The sequence below is a fragment of the Danio rerio genome, chromosome 23 (assembly GCF_049306965.1).
Source record: "Danio rerio strain Tuebingen ecotype United States chromosome 23, GRCz12tu, whole genome shotgun sequence".
Taxonomy (NCBI): domain Eukaryota; kingdom Metazoa; phylum Chordata; class Actinopteri; order Cypriniformes; family Danionidae; genus Danio; species Danio rerio.
The window spans coordinates 1,522,384-1,540,487 of record NC_133198.1 but is presented as its reverse complement, the minus strand read 5'-3'; the positions used below and the strand labels follow the sequence as shown (position 1 = coordinate 1,540,487).

The following is an 18,104-nucleotide window of genomic DNA, read 5'->3' as shown; positions in this document are numbered from 1 at the left end:
CCAGCATTTTTTTTGCAGAGTAAAGGGATGCTGTGTCTAAATTCTTTGCCTGCTTCAGGTTCTTTTGGTTTATTGTGTGCTTGAGTGGCAGCACGGTAGCTCAGTGGTTAGCACTGTGGCAAGAAGGTCACCAGTTCGGGTCCCAGCTGGGCCAGTTGGCATTTCTGTGTGAAGCTTGCATGTGGGTTTCCTCCTGGTGCTCCGGTTTCCCCAACAGTCCAAACTCATGCACTATAGGGGAACTGATGAACTAAATTGGCTGTAGCGTATGAGAGTGTGTGTGAATGTGAGAGCGTACGGGTGTTTTCCAGTACTGGGTTGTGGCTTGAAGGGCATCCTCTGCATAAAACACATGCTGGAATAGCTGGCGGTTCTGCTGTGGCGTCCCCTGATGAATAAGGCACTAAGCCGAAGGAAAATGAATGAATGAATGTGTGCATGAGTTATGACTGCTGGATGCTGGGCAGCTTCTGTTTTATGTGCTGGCTTTGAAAAGCAATGAAGAAAAGCCAACCCACTGGGATCTGCAGCCACTTTTTCTGCCTATTGTTAAAACGCAGCCCACTGCCAAACGCACAACTACATAAACAACCCAACAGATGCGAATCATAACCAGGCTAATTATAGAGATGCTGTTCGGCTGAAGCATAGTTAACTGTACCTAATACAGTCATTAAATGAAGAGTGAAATGCTCTGATGAGTTTGCTGCAATCACCATTAAACCCTGAAGCAGTAAACATTTATAAATGATCTCCCAACAGTGTAGATATGAACGAAGGGTTGTCGATGTTCTTAAAGGGATAGTTCACCCAAAAAATGATTTTCTTACTTAGACTTTTTGTCTTGTTTCGAGTCCAAATATCTCCCAATTCTAAAATCAAGAAGCATTTTCTAGACAAGTCTTATTTTAAGGAATAATATGCTAAAATGAATTGAATTTGGTGACGCGGTGCATGTTTTCATTGTAGTTTATGCACATTTTTACTTATCGAATAAAAAGTTTATCCTACTTAGTAGGCGACACAGTGGCGCAGTGGGTAGCACGTTCGCCTCACAGCAAGAAGGTCGCTGGTGGTTCATTCCGCTGTGGCGACCCCAGATTAATAAAGGGACTAAGCCGACAAGAAAATGAATGAATCCTACTCAGTTATTCACATACTTTTTTTTAAAATAAGCATTTTCAACATTTATACTAATCTTGGTGTTTTCATCAAGAATTTTTATCCGATAATAAAAAAAATTTGCATTACAATAAGTGGATGGCAACATGGCTAATGGCTAGGCCCACACAGAATCTGCGCGCGCAGAAATCCGCAGATTTTGAGCCCACAATTCAGTCTATTTATTTTCTTGTTTGTAAATGTGTGTACATTTATATTCATTCAATTGTATATTTATTTAAAATAATTTCACTAATATTATAATGATATAATAATAGTAATATTTTAGTGGATATATTATTCGAAAGACTTGATTTGTTTACCAAATAAGTGGATCTAATTGAATTTGCATTGTAAACTTAAATGCATTTTTATTTATTTTATTGATATAAAATATTATTTTTATTCAAAATGTTTTAGTTGTGATTCTCCTAAAATCATTCATCATTTTTACAAAATTCTCCGCCGAAATAGCAAAAAAATGTCTGCAGATTGTGTCTGGCACGACTAATGGCTGAGTGAGTTAATATTGAAAACTGGACAGTGTATTGTTTTGATGAAGTATCTGAAACCCACCGCTGATCGTCCTCCAGCCGTGCTATGATTCGCTCCAGCTCTCCTCGCTCCTCCCTCTCCACTGCCTGCAGAATCTGGGCGGGGCTCTGGAGCAGGTAGGAGGGGCTGTGGGTGTTGTGGGCGGGGGTCCTGTTGATATGGGCGGGGCTTTGTGGCTGGCTGAAAGATGAGCCCTCCCCTCCCAATGTCTGGCAGTACTGCAGGATCAAAGCGTGCTCCTCGTCCCTGCAGAACAAACATTCAGTGGTTAACACTACTGTAATCACATTAAACTGGTATACACTGACTTGACTAATTAACCTTAACCTGATTAACCTAGCTAAGCCTTTAAAAGTCACTTTAAGCTGTATAGAAGTGTCTTGAAGAATATCTAGTCTAATATTATTTACTGTCATCATGACAAAGAGAAAATAAATCAGTTATTAGAGATGAATTATTATGAACTATTATGTGCAGAAATGTGCTGAGCAAATCTCTCTGTTAAACAGAAATTGGGTAAATAAAATATATAGGAGGGCTAATAATTCTGACTTCAACTGTGATATTTTGCATTAGGAAACTAAAGAGATCCCAAACGCTAAACATGAGCAATTGTCACAGCGAGACTCTGGATCTGGTGGTGTCGCAGCAGGTAAACCCCAGCAGACAGAAGCGTAATTGAGGCGCTTCTCTCTGAAAATCTGACAGGTGAAAGTGAAGCAGAGAATAGGAGACGAGGGTTTGGATGTGTGCTGTCCAAACAGCTGTGAGGCTCAGGTGTGTGTTCACTCCAGCAAACACACCAACACAACATACACACACACACACACACACACACACACACACACACACACACACACACACACACACACACACACACACACACACACACACTAATCAGAGAGATTACATGGGCACTGCATCACGGAGCTCTGCTAACAGCCTGCCAACACCAGCAGATGCTGAATAAAGCAAGCAAACACACACACACACACACATGCATGTTTGCACTGAAACTTTACGAACACATTAGTATTTAAAATGAAGGGCTCTATTTTGACGGTCCATGCGCAGAGTGCAAAATGCAGGGCGCAAACGCTTTCAGGGCGTGTCAGAACGCATTTTTGCTAATTTAAGGACGGGAAAATCCGCTTTGCGCCGTGTTGCATGGTCTAAAAGGGTTGAGTTTATTTTCTTAATGAGTTATAGGTGTGTTTTGAGACTAAACCAATCAGAGTCTCATCTCCCATTCCCTTTAAGAGCCAGCTGCGTCACGCCAAGAGCGCATTCGCTATTTACAGGACGTAAAGTAAGACTAAGTGGAAAAAATGAGCATTTCACAAACAAACAGTTAACAGTTTTTTTTTTTTACAGAAAAACAGTTAAACAGCATCTACTGCGTGAGAATGAGAGATAATGGATCTACTTTCACTTTCGCTCTTGGATAGGGAAACCTTTACGCACAGACATCAATTAGCCTATAAATAAATACTTTTGTTTGTTAAGCGCAAATATTCGTTTCAAAACTATTTCTAAATTCAGTTCTAATTTCCAGCAAACGAATAAATAAACAATAATAACAAAATGAGCTCAAAAACCTGAGTTATATCCTAAAACACCTGCTGTGCCCCATATGGTCTAAAACCTGACAGGTGGTCAAATCTAAGCTTGTTTTTAATAAAACAAATATAAATATGGATATAATAAATAATACTGCTAATAATAATAACATTATACAAAAGCAAATTGTTATGAATGAACTGAAAAAGCCTCACGAGATGAAGAAGTCATATAAGCAGTGGTTTTTCATATTTATGTAGGCTAGAAAATAATATGTTTTGTAATATTTTAATCCTTTATATTTATATTCTATATCTATTCTTATTATATCCTATATATATCCTTAATATTTTAATGTTTTCATATGTAAAGATATTTGCCTATTGCTCTCTTGTGTGTATTAAGCAGTGTGTAAGCGAGGCGCAACTCTGCGCTGGAGTTTAGACCGGGTTTGTTTTGGTCTAATCAAAAATCTATTATAGTTTCTCAAAATAGCAACGCGCCAGCGGTCCGCCTCAGAACACCTTCCTTTTTAGACCAGAACACCTATGGGCGCACATATGAGCAATAATGCATTTGCTATTTAAACAGCGCAGCGCAACGCCTCAAAACCACTCTTGCGCCAAGCTGAAACTCCCAAAAGACTATTGCGCCACGCCTTGCGCCACACTGCGCCGGGTGTATGATAGGGCCCTTTAAGTGTAAATTCGTAACCCCAAAATGGCTCAGAAAAGTCCAACTATTTCCAAGAAAAGATGATATGGTTTTGAAATGCATCCATTAAAGGGACAGCTCACCTGAAAATGAACATTCAGTCATCATTTAATCATCCTTTACATGTTCCAAACCTTTACGACGTTCTCTCTTCAGTGCCTACTTTTTTAAATGCCCGAAGTCTCTCTGTCATCGTCTCTAAATCTGATGTGTTTTGTGTGGCTTCTCCAGAATCTGCAGACGTGCTCGTGTTTTTTGCGTCCCCGGTGCAAGTGTGTGTGTTTGTGTGTGTGCGTCTGCATGCTGTTGAACAGAGGGACAGTGATGCAGGTGTGTGTGTGTGTGTGTGTTGAGATGAAGCAGCGGCCACAGACAGACAGAGATGAGTGCTGTTGTCATGTCTGTCTCTCCTCAGCATCCGTCAAGTGTCTGAATCCCGCAGGGGAAACTCCCCTGACGACTTCTTCAGTTCTCTCACACACACACACAAACGCACACGCACACACACACAGCACAGATCCACTCTTCTGGTCATATCTCTGCCAGTTTACACTTCACCTGCTCCCTGAAGCCTGTGTTTACATTCATCTCAAAGACAAAGAGACTCCAGTCAATCACTATGAGTGCAATCACTGACCCGCGAATTGCAGATGGACTTTCGTTAATTCATCTTTTCAAAAGTCGGCAAAAGTACACACAACGTCAATTAACTTGAGAAAAAAGCGATTGATTAAAAATAAAATAAAGATGGACTTAATGTCTTCCACATCGGTGAGCAGCAGCGGTGGATCTAGAAGACAAGACAAAGTCCACAGACGAACTGTAGATGCCGGTTGGATGTCTGGATAGGGTAGTTAGGCTGTTGCTAGGCAGATGCTTGGGGGTTCTGAGGGGTTGCTAGGCAGTTGCTAACATAAACTAGCATGGTTCTGGTTTGAATTAGGCAGGACACGCATCGCAAGCTATTATTTACAGTAATTAATAATAATAATTTTAATTTCCTACATTTATAAAGCGCTTTTCTGGAAACTCAAAGTGCTTTACACATTTTTAGGGGGAATCTCCTCATCCACCACCAGTGTGCAGCACCACCTGGATGACATCATGGCAGTCATATTGCTCTGGGCCGCACACCAGCTGATTGGTGGAGAGGAGACAGAGTGATGAAGCCAATTATGATATGGGGAGGGTTAGGAGGCCATGATGGACAGAGGCCAGGGGGGTAGATTTGGCCAGGATGCCTGGGATTTTTAACAACCACAAAGAGCCAGGGCCTCGGTTTAACATCTCGTCCAAAAGACGGCGCTCACTGAGCAGTATAGAGTCCCCCGTCGATATACTGGGGCATTAGGACCCACACAGACCGGAGGTTGAGCGCCCCCTGCTGGCCTCACTAACACCACTTCCGGCAGCCACCTAGCTTTCCCATGTGGTCTCCCATCCTGGCATTGACCGGGCGCAGCCCTGCTTAGCTTCAGTGGGCGACCATGTGAGAGTTGCAGAGAGCTAGCTGCAGGCAGCATGGTGGAACCATTTCTGAGCTCATCTATCATTTCAGGTTTTCAGATGCAAAGACACATTCTGTGTATATGGCTGCTCAGTTGTTGCACTGCTATGGTCTGTTTTTGGATAACTCCAGTGTGCGCACATTTGCACTGACTGTATTCACCATCAGAGTGCATGAACTGAACGTTGAGCCCTGTATTGTGATGGTTTGAGATGAATACATGCACCGTTACACACCAAACAGATACTATACTGAGGAGATGATGCCAAGCATAGAGGACTTCTAGAGGTCTCCATAATCCTAGACCGGGCTGTATCCTGAGCAGATGCTGTGGTGGTCATGGAGGAGTGGACAGCATGAGACTGATTCCTGAAAGACCCCAGTAACAGACGAGTCTTCGTATTGATCTCGTGGGCCAGCCTGAACACCCGCTGGTGATGTAGTCACACCTGCAGCTTCTCCATGATGGACATCCAACGTTCTTCAGTCTCGACATCTAGACTGCAGCTCTGCACAGAAAGTTTGGCCAGAGGGGAAATGGTCGTGCCTAATTGAGCCTGGTTTTTCTCAAGGTTTTTTCTTCACTTCGGTCAATTGGTGAAGATTGTTCCTCGCCACTGTCGCCTTTGGCTTGCTTGATTTGGGACTTGTGGAGCTGCGCAAATCTCGATGGATTTGCTCTTCAGTGTTTGAACTTTCAGAAGTGAATATTAAACCACACTGACCTGAACTAAACTGAACTTCAACTCTGAACACTGGACTTACACGGTTTCAATTCACTAGAACTTTTATGTTAAGCTGATTTGACACAATCTACGTTGTCTACGTTTCTGCGGACCGCGATTTACGTCCCGGGAGGTACGTATTCGAGCGTTTTTTGTTTTCGCGGATCCACGAGAGGCCGATGTGCGCGCTTTTTTGCGTCTCGGGGGCCTTTCGGGAGCGTGCGGCGTTCGCGCCTGCGCCGTTCTCGCGCGAAAAGCCGCCGGATTGGCCGACTCAGCCGCTCTCCTCTTCTTCCTCCTCCTTCCCTAAACCCGAGCGACGGTTCGCAAAAGCCGTCCAGAAAAAAAAAAAAAAATAAAAAAGCAAAAGCCCTCGTCTACGATTTCGACCGCGTTTTCGGATCCCGCCGCATTCTCGCCCTTATTTTTCGGATTCCGTTTTTCGTCTTACCTGATTTCCGGAACCGCTGTTCCCCGGACTCGATCCCGGTCGATCTCCTCCTCCTCCGGGGCCTCCGCTCCGCCGATGCAACGCTGTGAGCTAAGCGAACAAACTGGTTGCATCGGGAAAGCCCTCCACTCGGAGGCGAGCCGTCGGCGGGCGAGTTCGAAGAGGAGGGGAGGAGCGGCACCACACCGCCCCGCAGCGTTCGCTCGAAAAAAACTAAACGCGGCCTTACGTACCTCCGGCCACGTAAATTGCAGTCTCCAGAAACGTCCGCGGGGCTACGTTTCCAGAATGAGCTTGGGTTGTCAACATCATATGACATCTCGTTCAGCAAAGTAGTCTTGGGTGTGCTTTCAGTTCTTCTGCTACACATGCAGATGTTTATTGCAAAAAGCAAACATGCACAAATTTCATTTAAAGTAAACATGTGCAATTGGCAACTCATTCCGCCGTGGCGACCCCTAACTAAGCCTAAGGAAAGTGAGCGAGTGCGGCGTTATTAAAATTTTCCTGATATTTCCCCAAGTGTGAACGTGTGACCTTGTTCAGAGTAAACAGCGTCCAGCATATGGCGGTAATGAAGGGAAAGAGTCTCCTATTTGATCTCTGGTGGAGAATCAAAGCAGATTTGAGACGCAGATCTCCCTCCGAGGAGGACGAGCAGGCAACGGCTTATTAGCTGTGTAATTATCATCCGCTTGTTCTGTGAAGGACGCCCGCTGAGCTCGCCCGAACACGTCCAGTACACAATAAAGCAAGCTGTGAACACTACTGATCTGTGCACTGTCTGCCAGACTCTCACACATTCTGCACTTGAGCGTTTCTGTGAGTTCTTCACCAAGAGCAGTCATGATTCAGTTTGATCTGTGACCTTTACTGACTCTTAAAGGGCTCCTAGTTTACCCCACTTTCACATGATGTAGTCTTTAGTGTCTCCAGAATGCGTCTGTAAAGTTTCAGCTCAAAATACCCTTCAGATCATTTCCAACCCCAAATCAGAAAAAGTTGGGACAGTAAGAAAAGACACAGAACAAAAAGGAAAGGAGTGATTTCCGAATTTAATTTGACTTGTATTTCTGGCCTGCCTGCAGTCCCGACCTGTCTCTGATAGAGAATGTGTGGCGCATTTTGAAATGCAAAATGCAACAGTAAAGACTCCGTACTGTTGCCCACCTTAAGACTTGTTTGCAGGAAGAATGACACCTGAAACACTTCATCACTTGGTGTCTTCAGTCCCTAAACGTCTTTAAGTGTGGTGAAAAGGAATGGCAACATTACAAATGGGTAAATGCTTTATTGATCCAACATTTTTTTAAATGTCTTTATTTAAAAAACAAAATAAAGTCACGAGGAACACATTAAACAATGTTTGTTGTATTGTCTGCAATGAAATACAAGTCAAAGTAAATTTTGGTATTCACTACTTTCTTTTTTCATTTGCGTTTTCCATACTGTCCAAACTTTTTCTGATTTGGGGTTGTAATCTGCCTTCCTGAATCTGCCCATTTTGTAGCCTGTGCCTTTAAATGCACTTAAGCTGGTTCTCCCCGCCCACCAGCTTCTTGTGCATGCCTGCTTCTGCTGCATCAGGTCAAATAAACAGCAGTCAGTGACAGAGACAGACAGACGGACGATGCAGAGATCCAGTTTATCAGTCAAAAACACCATGTAAGGTTATTTGATATATTTGTGGTCGAGTTTATTCAAGCAAGCGATGCGTCGCTTTCTGTTTGAGTCACAAACAAACGCCATTGCAAAGTTCACAGTGAACACACACACACACATTTTGAGCACGTCTTCTTGAAGCGGACTCATATAGCCTCGATGTCTTTTCTTCATTACAAACAAGCTGTTTTAAAGACATTTTAAACTGAGCTGCAGCTGATCACAGAGTGTTGAACAGATCTTTTTTCTCTCTGCAAATCCTGTTCTGTTTCTGTGTGTTACTATGTTAATATGTGCCTGTCAATCAATTGGGTGGGCAGAGAAAACCACACCCCTATATCACATTGCGGTGGGCCTCAAAATCGCACCCTATTGTATTGGATCCTATTGTAATGTCAGAAAAAAATATATATAAATAAATAAAAGAGATCTGTTTACTGCAATACTATTTCAGTGTCACAATTATTATAATTTAAAAAATTGAATTAAAGATTAATGTATAAGAAAGCTCTGTGAGCTCTGGGGTTATAATCAGTTGTACGTGCGATATTGTAGAGCCCATCTGTTCACATGAATTCAACATATTCAAAAAAAAAAAAAGTTTAACTATGGAATTTGAATGGGTAAACTACATTACCCAAGATGCTGTGCAGAAAACAAGTTGTTTAGTTCTGCCCACTCCCCTTAGGCGCTGTTAATAATGTATGCGTACATATTTCATAATAACTTTGAAAAGCATCGTTCCTACAGATACAACCAACAACACCGGATGAACAGATTCGCAAAGCAAAAATACAGAACCAACATGTTGTTCCATAACATGAATTAACAGGGAAAAAAAGTCATCATGAGTTTATATGAGGCTCATTACAGTCTCTTCTTCAGAGTAAACATGGTGACATTTGACTCAATAAACAAACAAGCAAATAAATAAATAAAACTTGGAACACTTTAAGCAACTTCTACTTAAAAAAGAACTTTTTAGTTACTTCAAAGTTCCTCTTTTCTTACGAAACAATCGTCTCTTTTTTTAGAGATGTTCTTCTATTTCCTTCTGCCACTCGATGATCTTTTGTCTTCATTTCTCTTCTTTTAGACTTTCTGATCTGACATTCCCATTTCACACAAAAGGCTTTTTCCCTAAAAAATATGCGGAGGAAAACTAAACAATACAAATAGACTAATTGAAGTCAGTAGAGGAGCTGTGCAGCTGTCAGAAGCAGCGCGGCTCCCTGCAGGTCCATTAGCAAAACAAAGTCTCCAAAAAGTGTGTGACAGGAGCCAGAACGAGCCGCCGTCTCCTTGTTATCAGGCCATTACTCACTTTACCTGTCTAACTCTCTCACACCACTGAGCCGAGACGTTTCACAACTCTAATACTCTCTTTTACTGCTGTAATGGTGCCTGAGATCTGATCTGTGAAGCTCTCTCAGGACTTACCGACCAGCCAACAAATCAAGGGAAGCTAACCATTAGAACTTAAAGGGACCATTCATTCATTCATTCATTCATTCATTCATTCATTCATTTACTTGTCAGCTTAGTCCCTTTGTTAATCCAGGGTCGCCACAGTAGAATGAACCACCAACTTATCCAGCATGTTTTTTTACGCAGCGGATGCCCTTCATGCCCAAGTACACTCATACACTACGGACAATTTAGCCTACCCAATTCACCTGTACCGCATGTCTTTGGACTGTGGGGGGAAACCGGAGCACCCGGAGGAAACCCATGCAAACGCAGGGAGAACATGCAAACTCCACACAGAAACACCAACTGACCCAGCCGAGGCTCGAAGCAGCAATCTTCTTGCTGTGAGGCGACAGCACTACCTACTGCGCCACCGCATCGCCTTAAAGGGATCATTCACCCCAAAATGAAAATCTACTGGCTATTTACACACTCTAAACTGGTTCCAGATCTTTATGATCTCTGTTTTTCCTGTTAAATAAGATAAGAATATACTCTACCCGACAAGAGTCTTGTCACCTATGAAAGTTTTAGGAACAACAAATAATAACTTGAATTCTAATTGATCATAGAGGTCAGGACTCTGTGCAGGCCAGTCCAGATCTTCCACACACATCTCTCACTATCCTAATGCTGCTGTTCTTGAATTAACCGAGCTCCTTAAAAAAGTAACTGAGCTCCGAGAAGCCCAATTCTTTCACAAATGTGGTGTAAAGTGTCTGCAGGCATAGTGCTTGATTTTACCCAGCTGAAAATCCAGCTTAAGGGTGCTTTCACATCTGTAGTTCGCTTCATTTGGTCCGGACCAAGGGTTATAAATGATACATTGTTGCATTTTCTGCCGTCTTTGGTCGTTTTCACACCACACTGCTGGCTTTGGTCTGAACCAGTTGAAACGAATCAAAATGCAGTCATCTGAAAAAATCCACATCTCTCATTGGCCAGATGTTGTTGAACATATTTCCTAAACTGCTTATTGATTGGTCAGAATTCACGTGCAGGAAAATGCCAGTGAACTCCCGCAGGTAAACAAAACCTTTTACTCTGGAGGGGCGACAGCGCTGGCTGATTGTATCCTTGCTTTAGACAAACTATACATTATGAAAATGAAGCGCGGCCGCGGCTGGAAAACAGTGTTTAATGCATCGCTCGTCACTTCAGGAGGAGACGTGAATTAATTTAGCTAAACTGCGGCATGCTCATCTTGCGGAAATATTACCAACGATCCATCAGGTAATGTTTTCCCCTCTCTCTCTCTCTCTCTCTCTCTCTGTTGGTAAAGCGCTGTCAATAAATATTTTTCCTCCTTATCCCATAATGCACAGCGCATCGGCCTACGGCAGCTGAATTAGTCCAAAAGGCGCAGTACTTTTTGCGGTTGGACCTGTTTTAGTACGGATCATATTCTCACCACAAACAAACCGCTCCAGGGTTCGTTTGAAAGCGTACCGAGACCACCTCTTCAAGCAGGTCTCGGTACGCTTATTTGGTCCGCTTTTGGTGCGCACTCGAGTATGATTGCTGCATTCTCACCTGCCCAAACCAACCGCACCAAAAAGGAAAACGAACTCTAGTGCGATTCAATCCAACTAAATAAGGCAGGTGTGAAAGCACCCTTCCTAGGATGCCTAGGATGGTTGGCTGGTTTTAGCTGGGAGCCCAGCCAAAACCAGCTATGTCCAGCTTAAACCAGGATGGTCAAGCTGGTTTAAGATGGTTTTAGCATGGTCAATTTTGAGCCTGACCAGCTAAGACCAGGCTGGAAATGACTGGAAACCAGCCTGGAAGTGGCCAAAACCCCTCTAAAACCAGACTGGTCGACCAGCTAAAAACACCAACCATCCTAGGCTGGTTTAAGCTGGATTTTTCAGCAGGGTAGCCATGGAAGAGATCGAACATCTGAATAGGAATAGACTGTATCACGCTTCAAATTATCAATACATCCTTTGTCACTGACAATAAGTCTGACTTTAACAAAGGAAAGCGATGATGTGTTGAAAAGCAGCTTGTCTATGAATATGATGAATGTTTTTTTTCTGCTATAGAAAGAGTATGACGGCTGGATGAATTGATATTTAAAAAATCAATAGCTGTTTGTGTGGTCACCCTAGCATTAGATTGAGCAAAATCCTGCATTCCCTTCAAATCCACTGAAGAATGAACGCTTCTTTACATTTGCCAATGGCCTGGGGAGAGCAAGTAATCAGCAAAAGTGTAATTTTTGAGTGATTTATTCCTTTATTCTACTCAAGAGATGATTCAGAGCCTTCCAGACATCACCACACAGATCAGCATGTGAAGAGATCTCATCTGTAAAGCAGCTACAGAGGCAGCTTCACTTGAGAAACATCAGATTTTTTCCATCCATACAGACTGACCCAAGAGAAGATTTCTCGACTGTGAAATCTTTGAAAGACGAAATCGTTATATATTCGCACTGTTACGCTGGAACAAGGAGAGACAGATCTGGAAAGCGTTCAGAGTGGGAGAACAAGACTCTGACAGAAAAATCACATCACTGCCTACATCTCCCACAGGACCAGAAGAGCCAAAGAGAGGCACAAATTGAAGACAAAGCGATCGCACGCTCCTTCTCCCCGAGCAGATGAGATCTGAAATCTGAATCTCGCCGCAGGGGCTGAGACGAGACGAGATTGGGGTAAAGGAGACGTCCCGCTCCAGTCTGTGATTCTGCATCCGCTGGCTTGATCAGCCGGAGTGTAAACAGAGTTCAGAAGCTCTAAACCCCAGAGATGAAGCAAACACCAATGAGAATGCTAACAGAGAAACGAGAGGACGAGACTGAACGAGAAAGAAAACAGAGGTCAGATCTGTGTCTTAGTGGCTCAAACACACTGAGATTAGCTGGCTTTTGGGAAATACATGTTTAAATCACTTTTGTTTACGCTTTTTCCTCCTACATATTCTTGTCAGATCAGTATTTACTGGGACTAGGGTAGGATTCTGACAGTATGATAACCTTGGACAGAAACAAATATGTTTAATTGTCTGGGCATATACAGTTGAAGTCAGTATTATCAGTCTCCCTGTTTATTTTTTACCCAATTTCTGTTTAACGGAGAGCAGATTTCTTCAACACATTTTTAATCATATTAAACTCATCTCTAATAACTGGTTTATTTTATCTTTGTCATGATGACAGCACATAACATTTCACTAGATATTCTTCAAGACACTTCTATACAGCTTAAAGTGACATTTAAAGGCTTCACTAGGGTAATTACGGTAATTAGGCAGGTTAGGGTAATTAGGCAAGTTATTGTATAACGATGGTTTGTTCTGTAGACTATTGAGAAAAAATATAGCCTAAAGGGGCTACTAATATTGTCCTTAAAATGGCTTTTAAAAAATTCTAAACTGCATTTATTTTAGCCGAAATTAAAACAAACAAGACTTTCTCCAGGAAAAAAAATATTATCAGACATACTGTGAATAATCCCTTGCTCTGAACAATTAAAAAGAAAATGGGAGGTGGAGCTAGAGATAGAACTATCAGAAGATATGTGGCAATCCGTTTTAGACAATATCCACTCATCTTCAATTTGTTTAAAACATAGAGTTATACAATTGAAAGTAGTACATAGATTACATTGGTCCAAAGTGAAACTAGCCAAATTGAAACCAAATATAGACCCTAACTGTGACCGATGTAACATTGAGCCAGCTACTTTATCTCATATGTTTTGGGCTTGTTCAAAATTAAAGAAATTCTGGCAGCTAATATTTAAATTCCTCTCGGATGCATTAAATACCTATGTAGAACCTGAGGCCATCATTTCAATTTTTGGGATCACACCACAGTCCTTATGTTTTAACAGAAGCAAGGTAAATGTGATTGCCTTTGCTACGCTTTTAGCTAGAAGATTAATATTGCTGAAATGGAAGGAAAAACTTCCTCCAACCTTTAAGCAATGGCTTATGGAACTTCTACACCACCTGACCTTAGAAAAAATACGATACACTCTAGGAGGCCGTACTGATTTGTTTTTTCTCATCTGGCAACCTGTTTTAGATCACGTAAAAAACATGGACCCCTCAGTCATTTTAGAAGAGTAGAACCTTTCCTTGTTTGTTTGTTATTGTTTTTTTTCCCCTCTATTTCTTGTATTTCCTTCTTTTTTTTCCCCTTATATATGAGAGTAACATATGCTTTACTTATTATTACTATTTATTTGTATTTTTTCTTAATATTATCTATATATTTTTTTCTAGAACCTAAATGTTTATATGTGCGACAGGTTTTGTTTGTTTGTTGTGTAAAAAAAAAAGAAAAAGTGAAAAACTATTTGTTATGCACGTTTAATATCTAATATGTTCAATAAAAATACTTTTGGGAAAAAAAAAAAGATTACTCATGTTCTTTTTGATGTAATCTATTCATGAACACGGACATGTGGAAAAACTGCGCCCCATGCTTCAGCATCCTGTTAAGAAATCTTAGATATTAAGACCAGAAACAAGACAAAACTCTGAGTAAGAAAAGCCTGTTTTGCAGTGCAGCCTCTTGATCTGCACAAATTTGGATGGTCTGAATCCAGCACAAATCTCATTCCCTCTCTTGCACCACAATAACCTCCTTCAATCAGTCATTAAATAAAAATCAGGCAACAGCCCCCCAAAATAAGACGAGGCAAGTGGGCTTTAACAGCATTTTCAAGTAGGAAATCTTCCCTCCTGCACTCAATTAAACCCAACAGATAATGCCATTACACACCAATCCATCACAAACATCGCAATAAAAACAAACTCAATCCTTTCCTGACATCTCTCACACACACCAGCAAACATATACGCCGCTGAAGAGTGTGCTAATGCATTCGGCGCAGAGATAAACAAGGTGTAAGCGGGACTCCAGGAGGAATGAAATTAGTTCCGTCTACTTAGAGCGAGCCGAAGAGAGACACAGAAGGAGAGACGGCAGAAGAGAAAAGAGACAGCAGAAGTAATTAGATTTATGAGGGCTGCTAACGAGATTACTTTAACACCGCTTTACAGACCGTCAGCAAAAACAGAAAGTCGCTATTTACTTGCTGTTAAGTGGCAAATGCTTGTTTTTAATCTATCCATTGTGGAACATCTGACCAGCATCTGACAATCTTCATTATCGTCACTGCTGATGTAAAGCCTGGTTTATACTTCTGCGTCCAGTGATCGGCGTAACCCATGGTGCATGCAACGCGCGTGGCTGTGCATTTATACTTCTGCGCAGTCTCAGTTGGTCTGCATTAACACTTCCAAAACGCTAGAGGGCAGTGAGGTGTAAATGTTCCTCTGTGTCGAGTTTCTTTGCTGGTGTTTTGTTTTTTCTGAACGCTTCCTGAATGTACAAGTGGCTCAAACTCGCTCATTTAGAGGCAGGAACCGGCGGACGTGCAACAACTTTATCCATGAGGTAAACACAAAACAAAACTTTCCATCCAGAGCTCCTTCACAGGACTCCACACTTGTAAACACTCGCTCAATTGGGCTCGCGCCGCTCTCAGTCCCGCCCAGACTTGTCCCGACCAATCACAGAGCTTGCGCTATGCGTGGTTACGACGTGTAGTTACATTTTTTGAGAGGTGCACAACAGCGACGCCGATGGCCAGGGCGTAGGGCTATGCATCAACACGTAGGCTGCGCCGTAGCATATGCGTGCGCTTGACACAGAAGTATAAATCGGCCTTAACGCCCTATTCACACGGGGCTTCAGCGTCAACGCTTAACTGAAGGCGTGTCTGAAGTTGGGGCTGAAGCGATCGTCATAAAAGCGTCAGCCAATGAAATCCATTCAGCAATAGGCCACTGTCTGAGCTGGTGTATTTGCATACAGCGATCTGATTGGCTGACGCTTCCGTTGGCGCTTGAAAATTTGAGCTAGTCCCAACTTCTGCAGCGAGCAACACCTCTGAAGCGGTGCCGACAGATCCACAATGCAGTTCGGCAACGCCTGACGTCACCCATTCAAAGTGAATGGGAAGCGTTGACGCTGACGCCCCGTGTGAATAGGGCGTAAGAGTGTGAAACTACACACAGAGAGACACACAGAAATTAGTATTGGTTGTTTATGAGGACTCTAAATAGGCATAAAACTCTAATATATGTCCTTACCCTACCCAAACCAGTGGCATTTTACATTACAAGGAAATTCAAGTTCGAATCAATTCAAGTTTGTGTGTGTAGCACTTTTCACAATAATCATTGCTGCAAAGCAGCATTATAAAATACGCACATTATTGCATTACAATCAATTTTGGAAAATTTAAGGTGTTTAAGCTTGACACCCAGTGGTTGAACTAGGTATTGCACTCCTGGTTCAAAACATGCAAGCACAGGTTGCCAGATTGACCACATCAACAGGAGCTAGTCTGACTATCGAGCCTAAAGGCTGATTTAAATCGTGTTGATTTAAAGCTTGATTTAAACAGCACACGATAGAAGGAGTATTCTCCATATTAAAAGGAGTTTTTGTCCTAACCAACAGCTGAAATTAATATATTTAGAAATGGCTCCTATTTCTCACAGCTGAACAACAGAAAACTGACAATGATCAGCTCAGGTACAGCTTATGTGCTTTATTCAGTGCTAAATGCTAATAATGTGAGTCTGAATGCCATTTCACATCACATGTATTGCCAGACTACTGACAGCAGCAGCAGATAGTTCAGCTCAGATCTGGAGAATCAAATAAAGCGTCTGAAACTGAACTTCAGAACTGCAAACCAACACATATCAGTGATTCAGCATCTACATTTAATCATGTTAAAGAGCTTTAATGTGTATTCATTGGATTATAAAGCTTGCCATTGTGCTGGAGTGCAGTGAGTGCACTATTCTGTGCTTCTGAATGCCTGTATTTACATTTCTGTCGTGTTTCCTCTGGTGTAAACAGCCAAATGGCTCATCACTGCAAATCTCATCATGTAGCATGTTGATAGGACCATGTGACCTGCTCACCTAATGTTTGCGCTCCTAATATTTATATTATTTGCTAATTAATAACCTCCTTATGTGGAACTCTGAATCTGCATCTCATTTCAGAGTCTGCTACTGTCCACCGGTGGTCGCATTTTGGTCACAGTAAACCTAGCGTTATATGGTATTGTGTATATATATATATATATATATATATATATATATATATATATATATATATATATATATATATATATATATATGTATATATGTATGTATATAAATAACAGTTCAATAGTACATTCTTATAAACCACCTCAATAGAGAACAACTAGGTCATACCATGTCATTATACAACAAACTGTCCTTGTAAACCACCAGTAAGCACACATACACGCACACACTTTGAATTCAAATGCCTGTTTTCCTATCATAGTGGGGACACAGTTTTAACATTATTAAAATAATTATTCATTCATTTTCCTTCAGCTTAGTCCCTTATTCATCAGGGGTAACTACAGTGGTATGAACCACAATCTACTCCAGCATATGATTTACACAACGGATGCCCTTCCAGCCGCAACCCAGTACTGGGAAACACCCATACACACACATTCATACACTACGGCCAATTTAGTTCATCAGTTCCCCTATAGTGCATGTGTTTAGACTGTAGGGGAAAACGGAGCACCCGGAGGAAACCCACGCCAACACAAGGAGAACATGCAAACTCCACACAGAAATGCCAACTGACCCAGCCGGAACTAAAATCCAGCAACTTTTTCTGGATTTTCTATTGCTGTGAGGTGACAGTGCTAATCACTGAGCTCCTGTTCCACCCAAGTTAGAACCCTACATATACAGTGTACAGGATACTCACATGCTTCCAGTGGCCGAGCTGCTGTCGGTGGGCAGAGAGCCATTGGATCGCTCCATCTGTGCCAGCCTGAACACACCAAATCAATGGGGGATCAGCATGACAGTATTACAGCATTATTAAAAGGATGCAAAATATGGATTTATATTTCTCCAAAGCTCCACCATGACTAAACACATACATTCATGTGTAATAAATAAGAATATAAGCTTAAACTATATTTTAAGCATCCCGTGAAGCGCTTTACAATGTGCATTGTTTTTATTCTGTTTAACGTAGTCTCAACTGAAACATGAAAAGAAGGTGGGGCATAGAGTAGCTCCTCCCCATTTTTTAAAACAGTGAGAGGGGTTGAGCTCAAGGGCATCAAATGAGCAGCCAATGAGAAGAGAGTGGGGCATGTCAGACACTAGAGAGCATTTGATTGGTCAGAAAGATTTGATGAGAAACTAAAGTATGAGGTGATGAATTAAACGTTGATTAGTTTAGGCAAAAGCGACAAACTTC

The 18,104-nt window shown here is 41.9% G+C and overlaps 1 protein-coding gene across 22 annotated transcripts in view; it reads right to left on the bottom strand.

Moving 5' to 3' along the window:
• utrn (utrophin) overlaps window positions 1–18,104 on the bottom strand; it is a 311,025-nt gene that overhangs the window by 12,332 nt on the left and 280,589 nt on the right. For 14 of the 22 annotated variants that reach the window (XM_073939615.1, XM_073939623.1, XM_073939618.1 and 11 more), the window contains 2 exons: window positions 17,601–17,666; window positions 1,738–1,962 (listed from right to left, as the gene is read on the bottom strand). In XM_073939615.1, coding sequence (XP_073795716.1) covers window positions 1,738–1,962; window positions 17,601–17,666 — 291 coding nt within the window. The remainder of the gene's footprint in view (window positions 1–1,737; window positions 1,963–17,600; window positions 17,667–18,104) is intronic. The other 8 variants (XM_073939621.1, XM_073939631.1, XM_073939626.1 and 5 more) reach the window with 1 other exon arrangement.